This window comes from Bufo bufo, chromosome 4, assembly GCF_905171765.1.
Source record: "Bufo bufo chromosome 4, aBufBuf1.1, whole genome shotgun sequence".
NCBI classification, from domain to species: domain Eukaryota; kingdom Metazoa; phylum Chordata; class Amphibia; order Anura; family Bufonidae; genus Bufo; species Bufo bufo.
Window position 1 is genome coordinate 411,795,635 of NC_053392.1, and position 12,290 is coordinate 411,807,924.

Consider the following 12,290-nt stretch of genomic DNA (forward strand, 5'->3'; position numbering starts at 1 on the left):
AGTTAGGGAGATATAGCGTCCCTGGCCGTGCTTACTGGTCCACGTATCTGTGGTTAGGTGGACCTTGCCACAGATGGCGTTGCGCAGTGCACACTTGATTTTATCGGACACTTGGTTGTGCAGGGAAGGCACGGCTCTCTTGGAGAAGTAGTGGCGGCTGGGAACAACATACTGTGGGACAGCAAGCGACATGAGCTGTTTGAAGCTGTCTGTGTCCACCAGCCTAAATGACAGCATTTCATAGGCCAGTAGTTTAGAAATGCTGGCATTCAGGGCCAGGGATCGAGGGTGGCTAGGTGAGAATTTACGCTTTCTCTCAAATGTTTGTGAGATGGAGAGCTGAACGCTGCCGTGTGACATGGTTGAGATGCTTGCTGACGCAGGTGGTGGTGTTGGTGGTACATCCCATGTTTGCTGGGCGGCAGCTGCCAACGTTCCTCCAGAGGCGGAGGAAGAGGCCGAGGCTGCAGCAGCAGAAGAGGCCGAGGCGGCAGCAGCAGAAGAGGTAGCAGGGGGAGCCTGAGTGACTTCCTTGTTTTTAAGGTGTTTACTCCACTGCAGTTCATGCTTTGCATGCAGGTGCCTGGTCATGCAGGTTGTGCTAAGGTTCAGAACTTTAATGCCTCGCTTCAGGCTCTGATGGCACAGCGTGCAAACCACTCGGGTCTTGTCGTCAGCACATTGTTTGAAGAAGTGCCATGCCAGGGAACTCCTTGAAGCTGCCTTTGGGGTTCCCGGTCCCAGATGGCGGCGGTCAGTAGCAGGCGGAGTCTCTTGGCGGCGGGTGTTCTGATTTTGCCCACTGCTCCCTCTTTTGCTACTCTGTTGGCTCGGTCTCACCACTGCCTCTTTCTCCGAACTCTGAAAGTCAGTGGCACGACATTCATTCCATGTGGGGTCTAGGACCTCATTGTCCCCTGCATCGTCTTCCACCCTGTCTTCCTCCCTGACCTCCTGTTCAGTCTGCACACTGCAGAAAGATGCAGCAGTTGGCACCTGTGTTTCGTCATCATCAGAGATGTGCTGAGGTGGTATTCCCATGTCCTCATCATCAGGAAACATAAGTGGTTGTGAATTAGTGCATTCTATCTCTTCCTCCCCTGGGGAAGGGCTAGGTGGATGCCCTTGGGAAACCCTGGCAGCAGAGTCTTCAAACAGCATAAGAGACTGCTGCATAACTTGAGGCTCAGACAGTTTCCCTGATATGCATGGGGGTGATGTGACAGACTGATGGGCTTGGTTTTCATGCGCCATCTGTGCGCTTTCTGCAGAAGACTGGGTGGGAGATAATGTGAACGTGCTGGATGCACTGTCGGCCACCCAATTGACTAATGCCTGTACCTGCTCAGGCCTTACCATCCTTAGAACGGCATTGGGCCCCACCAAATATCGCTGTAAATTCTGCTGGCTACTGGGACCTGAGGTAGTTGGTTCACTAGGACGTGTGGCTGTGGCAGAACGGCCACATCCTCTCCCAGCACCAGAGGGTCCACTAACACCACAATGACCATGTCCACGTCCGCGTCCCTTATTAGATGTTTTCCTCATTGTTCCCGTTCACCACAATTTTGAAAATGGCAAATTTGGGAATAGTTTTTCAACCCAGAACAAAAACTGTGCTTTTACGGTCACTACAAATAATTTGACCAGCTAAGACAGTACAGATTTGGTTGAATAGAAATGTGAGGCCTATTTTTTTCGCGCTGTGTGACAGATATACCTTTAATCACAGAATTAGACTTGTATCTGGACGGTAGCATGTGTGTTAAGTTTTTCAGAATGACACTATCAGCACCTTGAATCTAAGATATCCTTTTTGGAAAAGATTTAAAGTAGGCCTGATATAGCAGAAACTACTTATTTTGAGAATGGCAAATTTGGGAATAGTTTTTCAACCCAGAACAAAAACTGTGCTTTTACGGTCACTACAAATAATTTGACCAGCTAAAACAGTACAGATTTGGTTGAATAGAAATGTGAGGCCAATTTTTTTCGTGCTGTGTGACAGATATACCTTTAATCACAGAATTAGACTTGTATCTGCACGGTAGCGTGTGTGTTAAGTTTTTCAGAATGACACTATCAGCACCTTGAATCTAAGATATCCTTTTTGAGATAGATTTAAAGTAGGCCTGATATAGCAGAAACTACTTATTTTGAGAATGGGAAATTTGGGAATAGTTTTTCAACCCAGAACAAAAACTGTGCTTTTACGGTCACTACAAATAATTTGACCAGCTAAGACAGTACAGATTTGGTTGAATAGAAATGTGAGGCCTATTTTTTTCGCGCTGTGTGACAGATATACCTTTAATCACAGAATTAGACTTGTATCTGGACGGTAGCATGTGTGTTAAGTTTTTCAGAATGACACTATCAGCACCTTGAATCTAAGATATCCTTTTTGGAAAAGATTTAAAGTAGGCCTGATATAGCAGAAACTACTTATTTTGAGAATGGCAAATTTGGGAATAGTTTTTCAACCCAGAACAAAAACTGTGCTTTTACAGTCACTACAAATAATTTGACCAGCTAAAACAGTACAGATTTGGTTGAATAGAAATGTGAGGCCAATTTTTTTCGTGCTGTGTGACAGATATACCTTTAATCACAGAATTAGACTTGTATCTGCACGGTAGCGTGTGTGTTAAGTTTTTCAGAATGACACTATCAGCACCTTGAATCTAAGATATCCTTTTTGAGATAGATTTAAAGTAGGCCTGATATAGCAGAAACTACTTATTTTGAGAATGGCAAATTTGGGAATAGTTTTTCAACCCAGAACAAAAACTGTGCTTTTACGGTCACTACAAATATTTTGACCAGCTAAGACAGTACAGATTTGGTTGAATAGAAATGTGAGGCCTATTTTTTTCGCGCTGTTTGACAGATATACCTTTAATCACAGAATTAGACTTATATCTGGAAGGTAGCGTGTGTATTAAGTTTTTCAGAATGACACTATCAGCACCTTGAATCTAAGATATCCTTTTTGGGATAGATTTAAAGTCGGCCTGATATAGCAGAAACTACTTATTTTGAGAATGGCAAATTTGGGAATAGTTTTTCAACCCAGAACAAAAACTGTGCTTTTACGGTCACTACAAATAATTTGACCAGCTAAAACAGTACAGATTTGGTTGAATAGAAATGTGAGGCCTATTTTTTTCGCGCTGTGTGACAGATATACCTTTAATCACAGAATTAGACTTGTATCTGCACGGTAGCGTGTGTGTTAAGTTTTTCAGAATGACACTATCAGCACCTTGAATCTAAGATATCCTTTTTGGGATAGATTTAAAGTAGGCCTGATATAGCAGAAACTACTTATTTTGAGAATGGCAAATTTGGGAATAGTTTTTCAACCCAGAACAAAAACTGTGCTTTTACGGTCACTACAAATAATTTGACCAGCTAAAACAGTACAGATTTGGTTGAATAGAAATGTGAGGCCTATTTTTTTCACGCTGTGTGACAGATATACCTTTAATCACAGAATTAGACTTGAATCTGCACGGTAGCGTGTGTGTTAAGTTTTTCAGAATGACACTATCTGCACCTTGAATCTAAGATATCCTTTTTGGGATAGATTTAAAGTAGGCCTGATATAGCAGAAACTACTTATTTTGAGAATGGCAAATTTGGGAATAGTTTTTCAACCCAGAACAAAAACTGTGCTTTTACGGTCACTACAAATAATTTGACCAGCTAAAACAGTACAGATTTGGTTGAATAGAAATGTGAGGCCTATTTTTTTCGCGCTGTGTGACAGATATACCTTTAATCACAGAATTAGACTTGTATCTGCACGGTAGCGTGAGTTAAGTTTTTCAGAATGACACTATCAGCACCTTCAATCTAAGATATCCTTTTAGGGATAGATTTAAAGTAGGCCTGATATAGCAGAAACTACTAATTTTGAGAATGGCAAATTTGGGAATAGTTTTTCAACCCAGAACAAAAACTGTGCTTTTACGGTCACTACAAATAATTTGACCAGCTAAGACAGTACAGATTTGGTTGAATTGAAATGTGAGGCTTTTTTTTTTCGCGCTGTGTGACAGATATACCTTTAATTACAGAATTAGACTTGTATCTGCACGGTAGCGTGTGTGTTAAGTTTTTCAGAATTACACTATCAGCACCTTGAATCTAAGATATCCTTTTTGGGATAGATTTAAAGTAGGCCTGATATAGCAGAAACTACTTATTTTGAGAATTGCAAATTTGGGAATAGTTTTTCAACCCAGAACAAAAACTGTGCTTTTACGGTCACTACAAATAATTTGACCAGCTAAAACAGTACAGATTTGGTTAAATATAAATGTGAGGCCTATTTTTTTCGCGCTGTGTGACAGATATACCTTTAATCACAGAATTAGACTTGTATCTGCACGGTAGCGTGTGTGTTAAGTTTTTCAGAATGACACTATCAGCACCTTGAATCTAAGATATCCTTTTTGGGATAGATTTAAAGTAGGCCTGATATAGCAGAAACTACTTATTTTGAGAATGGCAAATTTGGGAATAGTTTTTCAACCCAGAACAAAAACTGTGCTTTTACGGTCACTACAAATAATTTGACCAGCTAAAACAGTACAGATTTGGTTGAATAGAAATGTGAGGCCTATTTTTTTCGCGCTGTGTGACAGATATACCTTTAATCACAGAATTAGACTTGTATCTGCACAGTAGCGTGTGTGTTAAGTTTTTCAGAATGACACTATCAGCACCTTGAATCTAAGATATCCTTTTTGGGATAGATTTAAAGTAGGCCTGATATAGCAGAAACTACTTATTTTGAGAATGGCAAATTTGGGAATAGTTTTTCAACCCAGAACAAAAAACTGTGCTTTTACGGTCACTACAAATAATTTGACCAGCTAAAACAGTACAGATTTGGTTGAATAGAAATGTGAGGCCTATTTTTTTCGCGCTGTGTGACAGATATACCTTTAATCACAGAATTAGACTTGTATCTGCACGGTAGCGTGTGTGTTAAGTTTTTCAGAATGACACTATCTGCACCTTGAATCTAAGATATCCTTTTTGGGATAGATTTAAAGTAGGCCTGATATAGCAGAAACTACTTATTTTGAGAATGGCAAATTTGGGAATAGTTTTTCAACCCAGAACAAAAACTGTGCTTTTACGGTCACTACAAATAATTTGACCAGCTAAAACAGTACAGATTTGGTTGAATAGAAATGTGAGGCCTATTTTTTTCGCGCTGTGTGACAGATATACCTTTAATCACAGAATTAGACTTGTATCTGCACGGTAGCGTGAGTTAAGTTTTTCAGAATGACACTATCAGCACCTTCAATCTAAGATATCCTTTTAGGGATAGATTTAAAGTAGGCCTGATATAGCAGAAACTACTAATTTTGAGAATGGCAAATTTGGGAATAGTTTTTCAACCCAGAACAAAAACTGTGCTTTTACGGTCACTACAAATAATTTCACCAGCTAAGACAGTACAGATTTGGTTGAATTGAAATGTGAGGCTTTTTTTTTTCGCGCTGTGTGACAGATATACCTTTAATTACAGAATTAGACTTGTATCTGCACGGTAGCGTGTGTGTTAAGTTTTTCAGAATTACACTATCAGCACCTTGAATCTAAGATATCCTTTTTGGGATAGATTTAAAGTAGGCCTGATATAGCAGAAACTACTTATTTTGAGAATTGCAAATTTGGGAATAGTTTTTCAACCCAGAACAAAAACTGTGCTTTTACGGTCACTACAAATAATTTGACCAGCTAAAACAGTACAGATTTGGTTAAATATAAATGTGAGGCCTATTTTTTTCACGCTGTGTGACAGATATACCTTTAATCACAGAATTAGACTTGTATCTGCACGGTAGCGTGTGTGTTAAGTTTTTCAGAATGACACTATCAGCACCTTGAATCTAAGATATCCTTTTTGGGATAGATTTAAAGTAGGCCTGATATAGCAGAAACTACTAATTTTGAGAATGGCAAATTTGGGAATAGTTTTTCAACCCAGAACAAAAACTGTGCTTTTACGGTCACTAAATATAACTTGACCAGCTAAAACGGTACTGATTTGGAGGAATAGAAATGTCAGGCCTATTTTTTACGCGCTGTGTGACAGATATACCTTTAATCACAGAATTAGACTTGTATCTGCACGGTAGCGTGTGTGTTAAGTTTTTCAGAATGACACTATCAGCACCTTCAATCTAAGATATCCTTTTTGGGATAGATTTAAAGTAGGCCTGATATAGCAGAAACTACTTATTTTGAAAATGGCAAATTTGGGAATAGTTTTTTAACCCAGAACAAAAACTGTGCTTTTACGGTCACTACAAATAACTTGACCAGCTAAAACAGTACTGATTTGGAGGAATATAAATGTCAGGTCTATCTTTTAGGCGCTGGGTGACAGGCTCAACTTGCCCCTTATGTAGTATATGGTCAAAAAATAACCACACTATTGATGGTTAAATGCACTTGGGTGACACAGGCTCAGCCTGCACCTGATGTAGTATATGGCCAAAAAATAACCACACTGTTGATGGTTAAATGCACTTGGGTGACACAGGCTCAGCCTGCACCTGATGTAGTATATGGCCAAAAAATAAACACACTGTTTATGGTTAAATGCACTTCGGTGACACAGGCTTAGCCTGCAGCTGATGTAGGATATAGCAAAAAATAACCACACTATTGATGGTTAAATGCACTTGGTGGTAGCTTGTGCTGGCGCACCACAAGCCACAAAATGGCCGCCGATCACCCCAGAAAAAAGTGATATAAAAACGCTCTGGGCAGCCTAAAAAAAGTGAGCAATTCAATATTAGCACTTCAATGATCCACAGCTGGAGATCGATCACTGAATTAAGTCTTTTGGAGGAGTTAATCTGCCTAATCTCACCCTAACGTCGCAGCAGCAACCTCTCCCTATGCTTGAATCAGCAGAGTGACGTGCAGCGCTACGTGACCCAAGCTTATATAGAGGCTTGGTCACATGCTGCCCTGGCCAATCACAGCCATGCCAATAGTAGTCAAGGCTGTGATGGCCTCTTGGGGCAAGTAGTATGACGCTTGTTGATTGGCTGCTTTGCTGCCTTTCAAAAAGCGCCAAGAAAGCGCCGAACACCGAACCCGAACCCGGACTTTTACGAAATTGTTCGGGTTCGGGTCCGTGTCACAGACACCCCAAAATTCGGTACGAACAGTTCGGGTTCGCTCATCCCTAGTCCTAACTTTTTTTTATTCATTCACCTACCAAAAATATTCTTGCAATGTTTTTAATGTGACACCTATGAATTTTATATATTTTCAGAGAATTTATTTTCCTTTTTAGATGAAATTACAGAAAACAGTCCAAATACTGTTTTTGAACTATAGTTACTTATCCTTTAAATATGCACATTGACACTAAAATAAATAATTAAAATGGATTTTCTATTTTGTGCTGGTTGTATTGATATTTAATATGCATAGTTTCTTGTGTATGGAGCGACTATGGTGACGATTTTGGTTGGAGTGAACATTTTACATTTTTTACTTATATTTGTATTTTATATATTTTTTTACTTATTTTTAATGATACATTTGGTACAAAGCATGTCACTCAAGAAGTCATTAAAGGACCTCTGTGTGGCACACTTTTTTCTGTATTTTAAACTTTCCCACTGTTACAAAGGAAAACAGTCCCCTTGCACACATGTAAAAGTGATTAGAGTCTGTTAAGACCCAGCAGTTCTACTCTACCTGATACACCGGGAGATCATTTGATCACTGGGTACAATAAAGGAAGCTACATAGCTGCTTCATCTATTCACTGCATAGCAGTCACTGAGAGCTATTTAAAAGAAGAAAGGACCTGAAAGAAGCGGTAAGGCTTCGTTCGCCTCACCGTTCAGCATTTCCGTTCTCCTGCTCCGTTATAGGACCAGGAGAACGGAAAGGACAGATTTGGCACATAACTGAGCCTAACGGAACCTAAGGATCCCCTAGACTAGGGTTCCTCAACAACAGTCCTCAGGGCCCACTTGCCGGTCAGGATTTAGGAGTATCTCACAGAATGAATACCTGTGGTAAATCCTGATGGATGGACACTAATTATATCAGCTGCCCAATACTAAGGAAATCCTGAAAACATGACCGGCAGGTGGGCCCTGAGGACTGGAGTTGAGGACCACTGCCCTAGACTATAATGGGGTCCGTTAGGTTTAGTTTCAGATGAAGATTTTTGAAGAGGAGACAAAAGTCCTGCATGCACTACTTTTGTCTCTGCTCCAAAATCTTCCTCTGAGTGGAAACTAACAGACCTCATTATAGTCTATGGGGTAGAACAGCATTCAAAATGAAAACAGAAACATTTGCATGTAAAAAGTACCATTTGACAAGATCATACCGTGCAATTAATCTGACATATTTGACTAAAAGGGGTTATCCAGGAAATTATAATAATGACCTATCCAATGGGGCTGAGCTGTAACTAGCATATGTGACTGATGAATGGTGACGTCACATAGCCAAGGAAGAGTGCCCAGCCTTTTCTAACAGCTGATCTCCGGGATCCCGGATGTCGAACCCCCACAATCTGATATTGATGACCTATCCAGGAGATAACCCCTTTAAGTAAAACTGAAGACACATTTGAAAACATATATTAAATGTATACCTTAGTGAAGTCGCTGGCAATAAAGCCTTGTTCGAAACCACTAAACATAGTGAGTGGGATAAGAAAACACTGACGTTTATCACGGAGATGCTTAAATGCTGAAAGCAGCGTAGAACAACAGTTTACTTCTTTTGCAACTCTGTCTTCTTGTATTTGATCCAAAAATATGATTATTAATAATACAGCTAACACGCCACACCCTTAAAGTGGAACAAACAGACATTTAGTGAACAGAAGACAGATTTCATATACATTGCAAACTCACATAGGCTGACACTAACTAGAAACTCTGTTTGGTTAAACTGCTATCATTTATCACTAAACAGCCTCACATAAACAATGCCTTGAACATTGTGCTCATACAACCTTTAACTTTTATGTCAAATTACTCTAATGTTAAATAGTTTTGTGTTAAAAGGATAGAAGTATTAAAGGAGGGATACCTTTATTGGCTAACCATAAAACAATGTGGCAAATTTACTATGGAAAATGTGCCATTTTTTGGTGCACTTTACACAAAAAAACTTGCGTGCACACTTTGCATCCCATTTACAAACAGTTTTACACTCTTTTTTTCTATGCATTTTATGCCTTGTCCAAAAAGGGATTGTGGGTTCATGATAAAAGGGCATGGCTTAGTGGCTCATGGACAAATATTTGGAGCAGGAACTGAATTATTGTGTAAATCTGGCACAGGATTTACGATACTTAAAATTTACAAAAGTCCATGAACTAGAACAGTAAATTTGTCCAATATTAAAGGGGTTAAAGGGGTTGTCTCATCATGGACAATGGGGGCATATCGCTAGGATATGCCCCCATTGTCTTATAGGTGCAGGTCCCACCGCTGGGTGCAGCCGCCCTCCATTCATTTTCTATGGGGCCGGTGAAAATAGCCGAGCGCTGGCTCGGCTATTTCCGTTGGCCCCATAGAAATGAATGGAAGCAGGGGCCACGCATGCGTGGTACCCTCCCATTCACTGCTATGGGGAGCCGGCTTGGTGGTGGCCGGACCGGATTCCTCCAGCCACCACCTTGCGGGGCTCCATTCTCGATATAGGTGCGGGTCCCAGAGGTAGGACCAGCGCCTATAAGACAATGGGGGCATATCCCCCATTGCATATGCCCCCATTGTCCATGATGAGACAACCCCTTTAAGCTCTGAATCCGTACATATCCCCATTTTCTCCCCTCCGACCACTCTGACATGAGCATCAGAGCATTTCATGGCTTTTTTGCTTATATTTTTACACTGCTAGTCGGAGGCTTCCACCTAGCAGTGTTGCCGGTGACGTCAGTGGGACTGATGGGCGGACTTTAGCGCTGCCATAGCCATTTTACAGACTAGGGCAGCGCTAAAGCCCGCCCATAAGTGCCAGTGACATCACCAGGCTCACTGCTAGGTGGAAGCCTTCACCTAGGTTTTCCCATGGAGAGCCCGGTATGTACATCAACAGATCTCCAAAAAAAAGCCTTTGCCCTGCACGATTCAGCGTAGGGCAAAGGAGAGCATCGGAGCATGAAATGCTCATATCAAGGGGGCTGTCTGGGTAAAAATGGGGATATTTCCAGGTTCAGCTTTGAACCCAGACAACCCCTTTAAGACTATGATTTCGTATTCTTAGACAATGAAAAGTGTGACGCATTAATAAATCTGCCTCAATATTTGGAAGATTTTGGAGCACAAAAGCCACTTCATCAGCAAGTTTACAAATGAATGACTGATAAAAGATGTTAGAGCAAGAGATTCTACCTGATATTATACATCATGAAGATAAGGCAGACTAATAAAACTGATGCTTTTGTAATAAATGGAAGGGCAACAGTGGTTATGACTTAAGAGTTTAGAGACCTAGGGTTAGTTTGATGGGAATGGGAAGAGAGAAATTCAAAAATTTCATCAGAGCAACATATACCTACATACCAGTATAAGATCCAAGAAGAATATATATCACTGTGTTTGATGGCCGACCAGATGTACTATTTCCACTGTGAGTCAACTCAACTGGACAGTCCCCTGCTCCACATATAGTTTGATTTGGTGCATACAGACCTAAAAATAAAATAACGTCAAATAACATCCAGAGGGCTTGTTTAATGGTAGCAACCTTAGTGAATATGTCATGTTAGGGTATATTAACATTATTGAAGGGTTCCCCACTTCTTTGTGCCAGAACTGTCTGCTAGAACCCATGTATCAATGCATTACATTAAACTACATCTACATGCCTTGATACAGCATCTCCAGCAATAACAGCTGATGGTTAGAGAAGCCAGGTTTTTATTTATTCAAGTGATTCTGATATGTTCTCATGACATATTGTACGTTATGTTAGAGGCATATTTTGAACAACTAATTATGTATAAAAAAAAAAAATCAATATTTACCAAAACGATTTTAGAATTTTTAATTTTCAAAATTTGGATTTCTCTGCTTTTTAAGAAAGTCATACCTCACAAAATAGTTAAAGGGGTTTTCCAGGCTCCCAATATTGATGACCTATCCTCAGGATTGGTCATCAATATCCATCAATCAGGGGTGGTCCGACATCTCAGATCCCCACTGATGAGTTGTTCCCTGCAGCCTCGGGCACTGGAACTAGCACTTTGAATGGAACAGAAAGCACAGCTCCATTTTCAGTACCCCAGAGCAAGGAGGTATCAGCAAATTGTTAATTTCTTTATGCTATGTAATGTAGTGTTATGTCATGCTAAGTCAGTGTAACCATGTATGGACGGCACAGCCATGGTTAGTAACCCACGCTCAACCCTTGTAGGAGGTTAAGTGTGGATTGGCTCCTCCCTAGCTCTAGTCTGTGATAGGGAGAGTTTGGAAAAGAGAGGAAGCTGCGACTTGTGCTCCCTCTTCTTAGGTCCAAAAAACTACAGAGACTCACCAATCCCTGCATGATCTAAAGAAGGAGTAAGACAAAGGAGAGAACTAGAGAACCTAGAGTCTGCATGGCTGAGGACTGGAGTCAGTAAGATAACCTGCTACCAAAATCTGTTAAGACTTTACTGCAGTGAGGGACACTGTTAAATCGCCCTTCACACTTGGACACGACATGGCCAGTGGCGTCGCCAGGGGGGGGGCCAGAGAGGGCCACGGCCCCCCCCTACATCACACTGTGCCCACCCATGTGCCCCCCCAACTAAAATGTGCCCCCATTCATTTTGGTGTGCTGCAGGCAGGGCCGGACTGAACCGCTCGTCACAGGTGTGTACTGTGTACTGTACATTCTTCTAAACTTCAATTCTGTACAGGGGTGGACTGACCGGTCGGGCACTTCGGACATGGTCCGAGGGCCCGGCCGGGATGGGGGCCCGGCCCAGAATAACATAACACTGGGCCCCGCTCACTGTAATAGTAATATTCCTATGTGATCCTCTCCCTCTCCCTCTCTGTACTCACAACCTCAGTAGCATAGAGGCAGCAGCAGGCAGTGTAATAGGAGCCGACAGTGGAAGCTAGCCCCGCCCCTCCCCGCCCTCCAACCAATCTGAGGCAACCAGCAGTCCAGCACTGACTCACAGCACAGGGGGAGTCGCAGGGACTCAGAGAATCGTCTGAGTTAAAAGAATCTAATGAGTCAGAGACGTGTCACCGAGTCCCTGCCAGGCTTCCTGC

The 12,290-nt window shown here is 41.4% G+C and overlaps 1 protein-coding gene across 2 annotated transcripts in view; it reads right to left on the reverse strand.

The window, feature by feature from the left end:
• Positions 1 to 12,290, reverse strand: part of LOC120997203 (protein unc-93 homolog A-like) — a 72,715-nt gene that overhangs the window by 22,071 nt on the left and 38,354 nt on the right. For both annotated transcript variants that reach the window (XM_040427197.1, XM_040427196.1), the window contains exons 5-6: positions 10,587 to 10,715; positions 8,663 to 8,862 (exon numbers count right to left, since the gene is read on the reverse strand). In XM_040427197.1, coding sequence (XP_040283131.1) covers positions 8,663 to 8,862; positions 10,587 to 10,715 — 329 coding nt within the window. The remainder of the gene's footprint in view (positions 1 to 8,662; positions 8,863 to 10,586; positions 10,716 to 12,290) is intronic.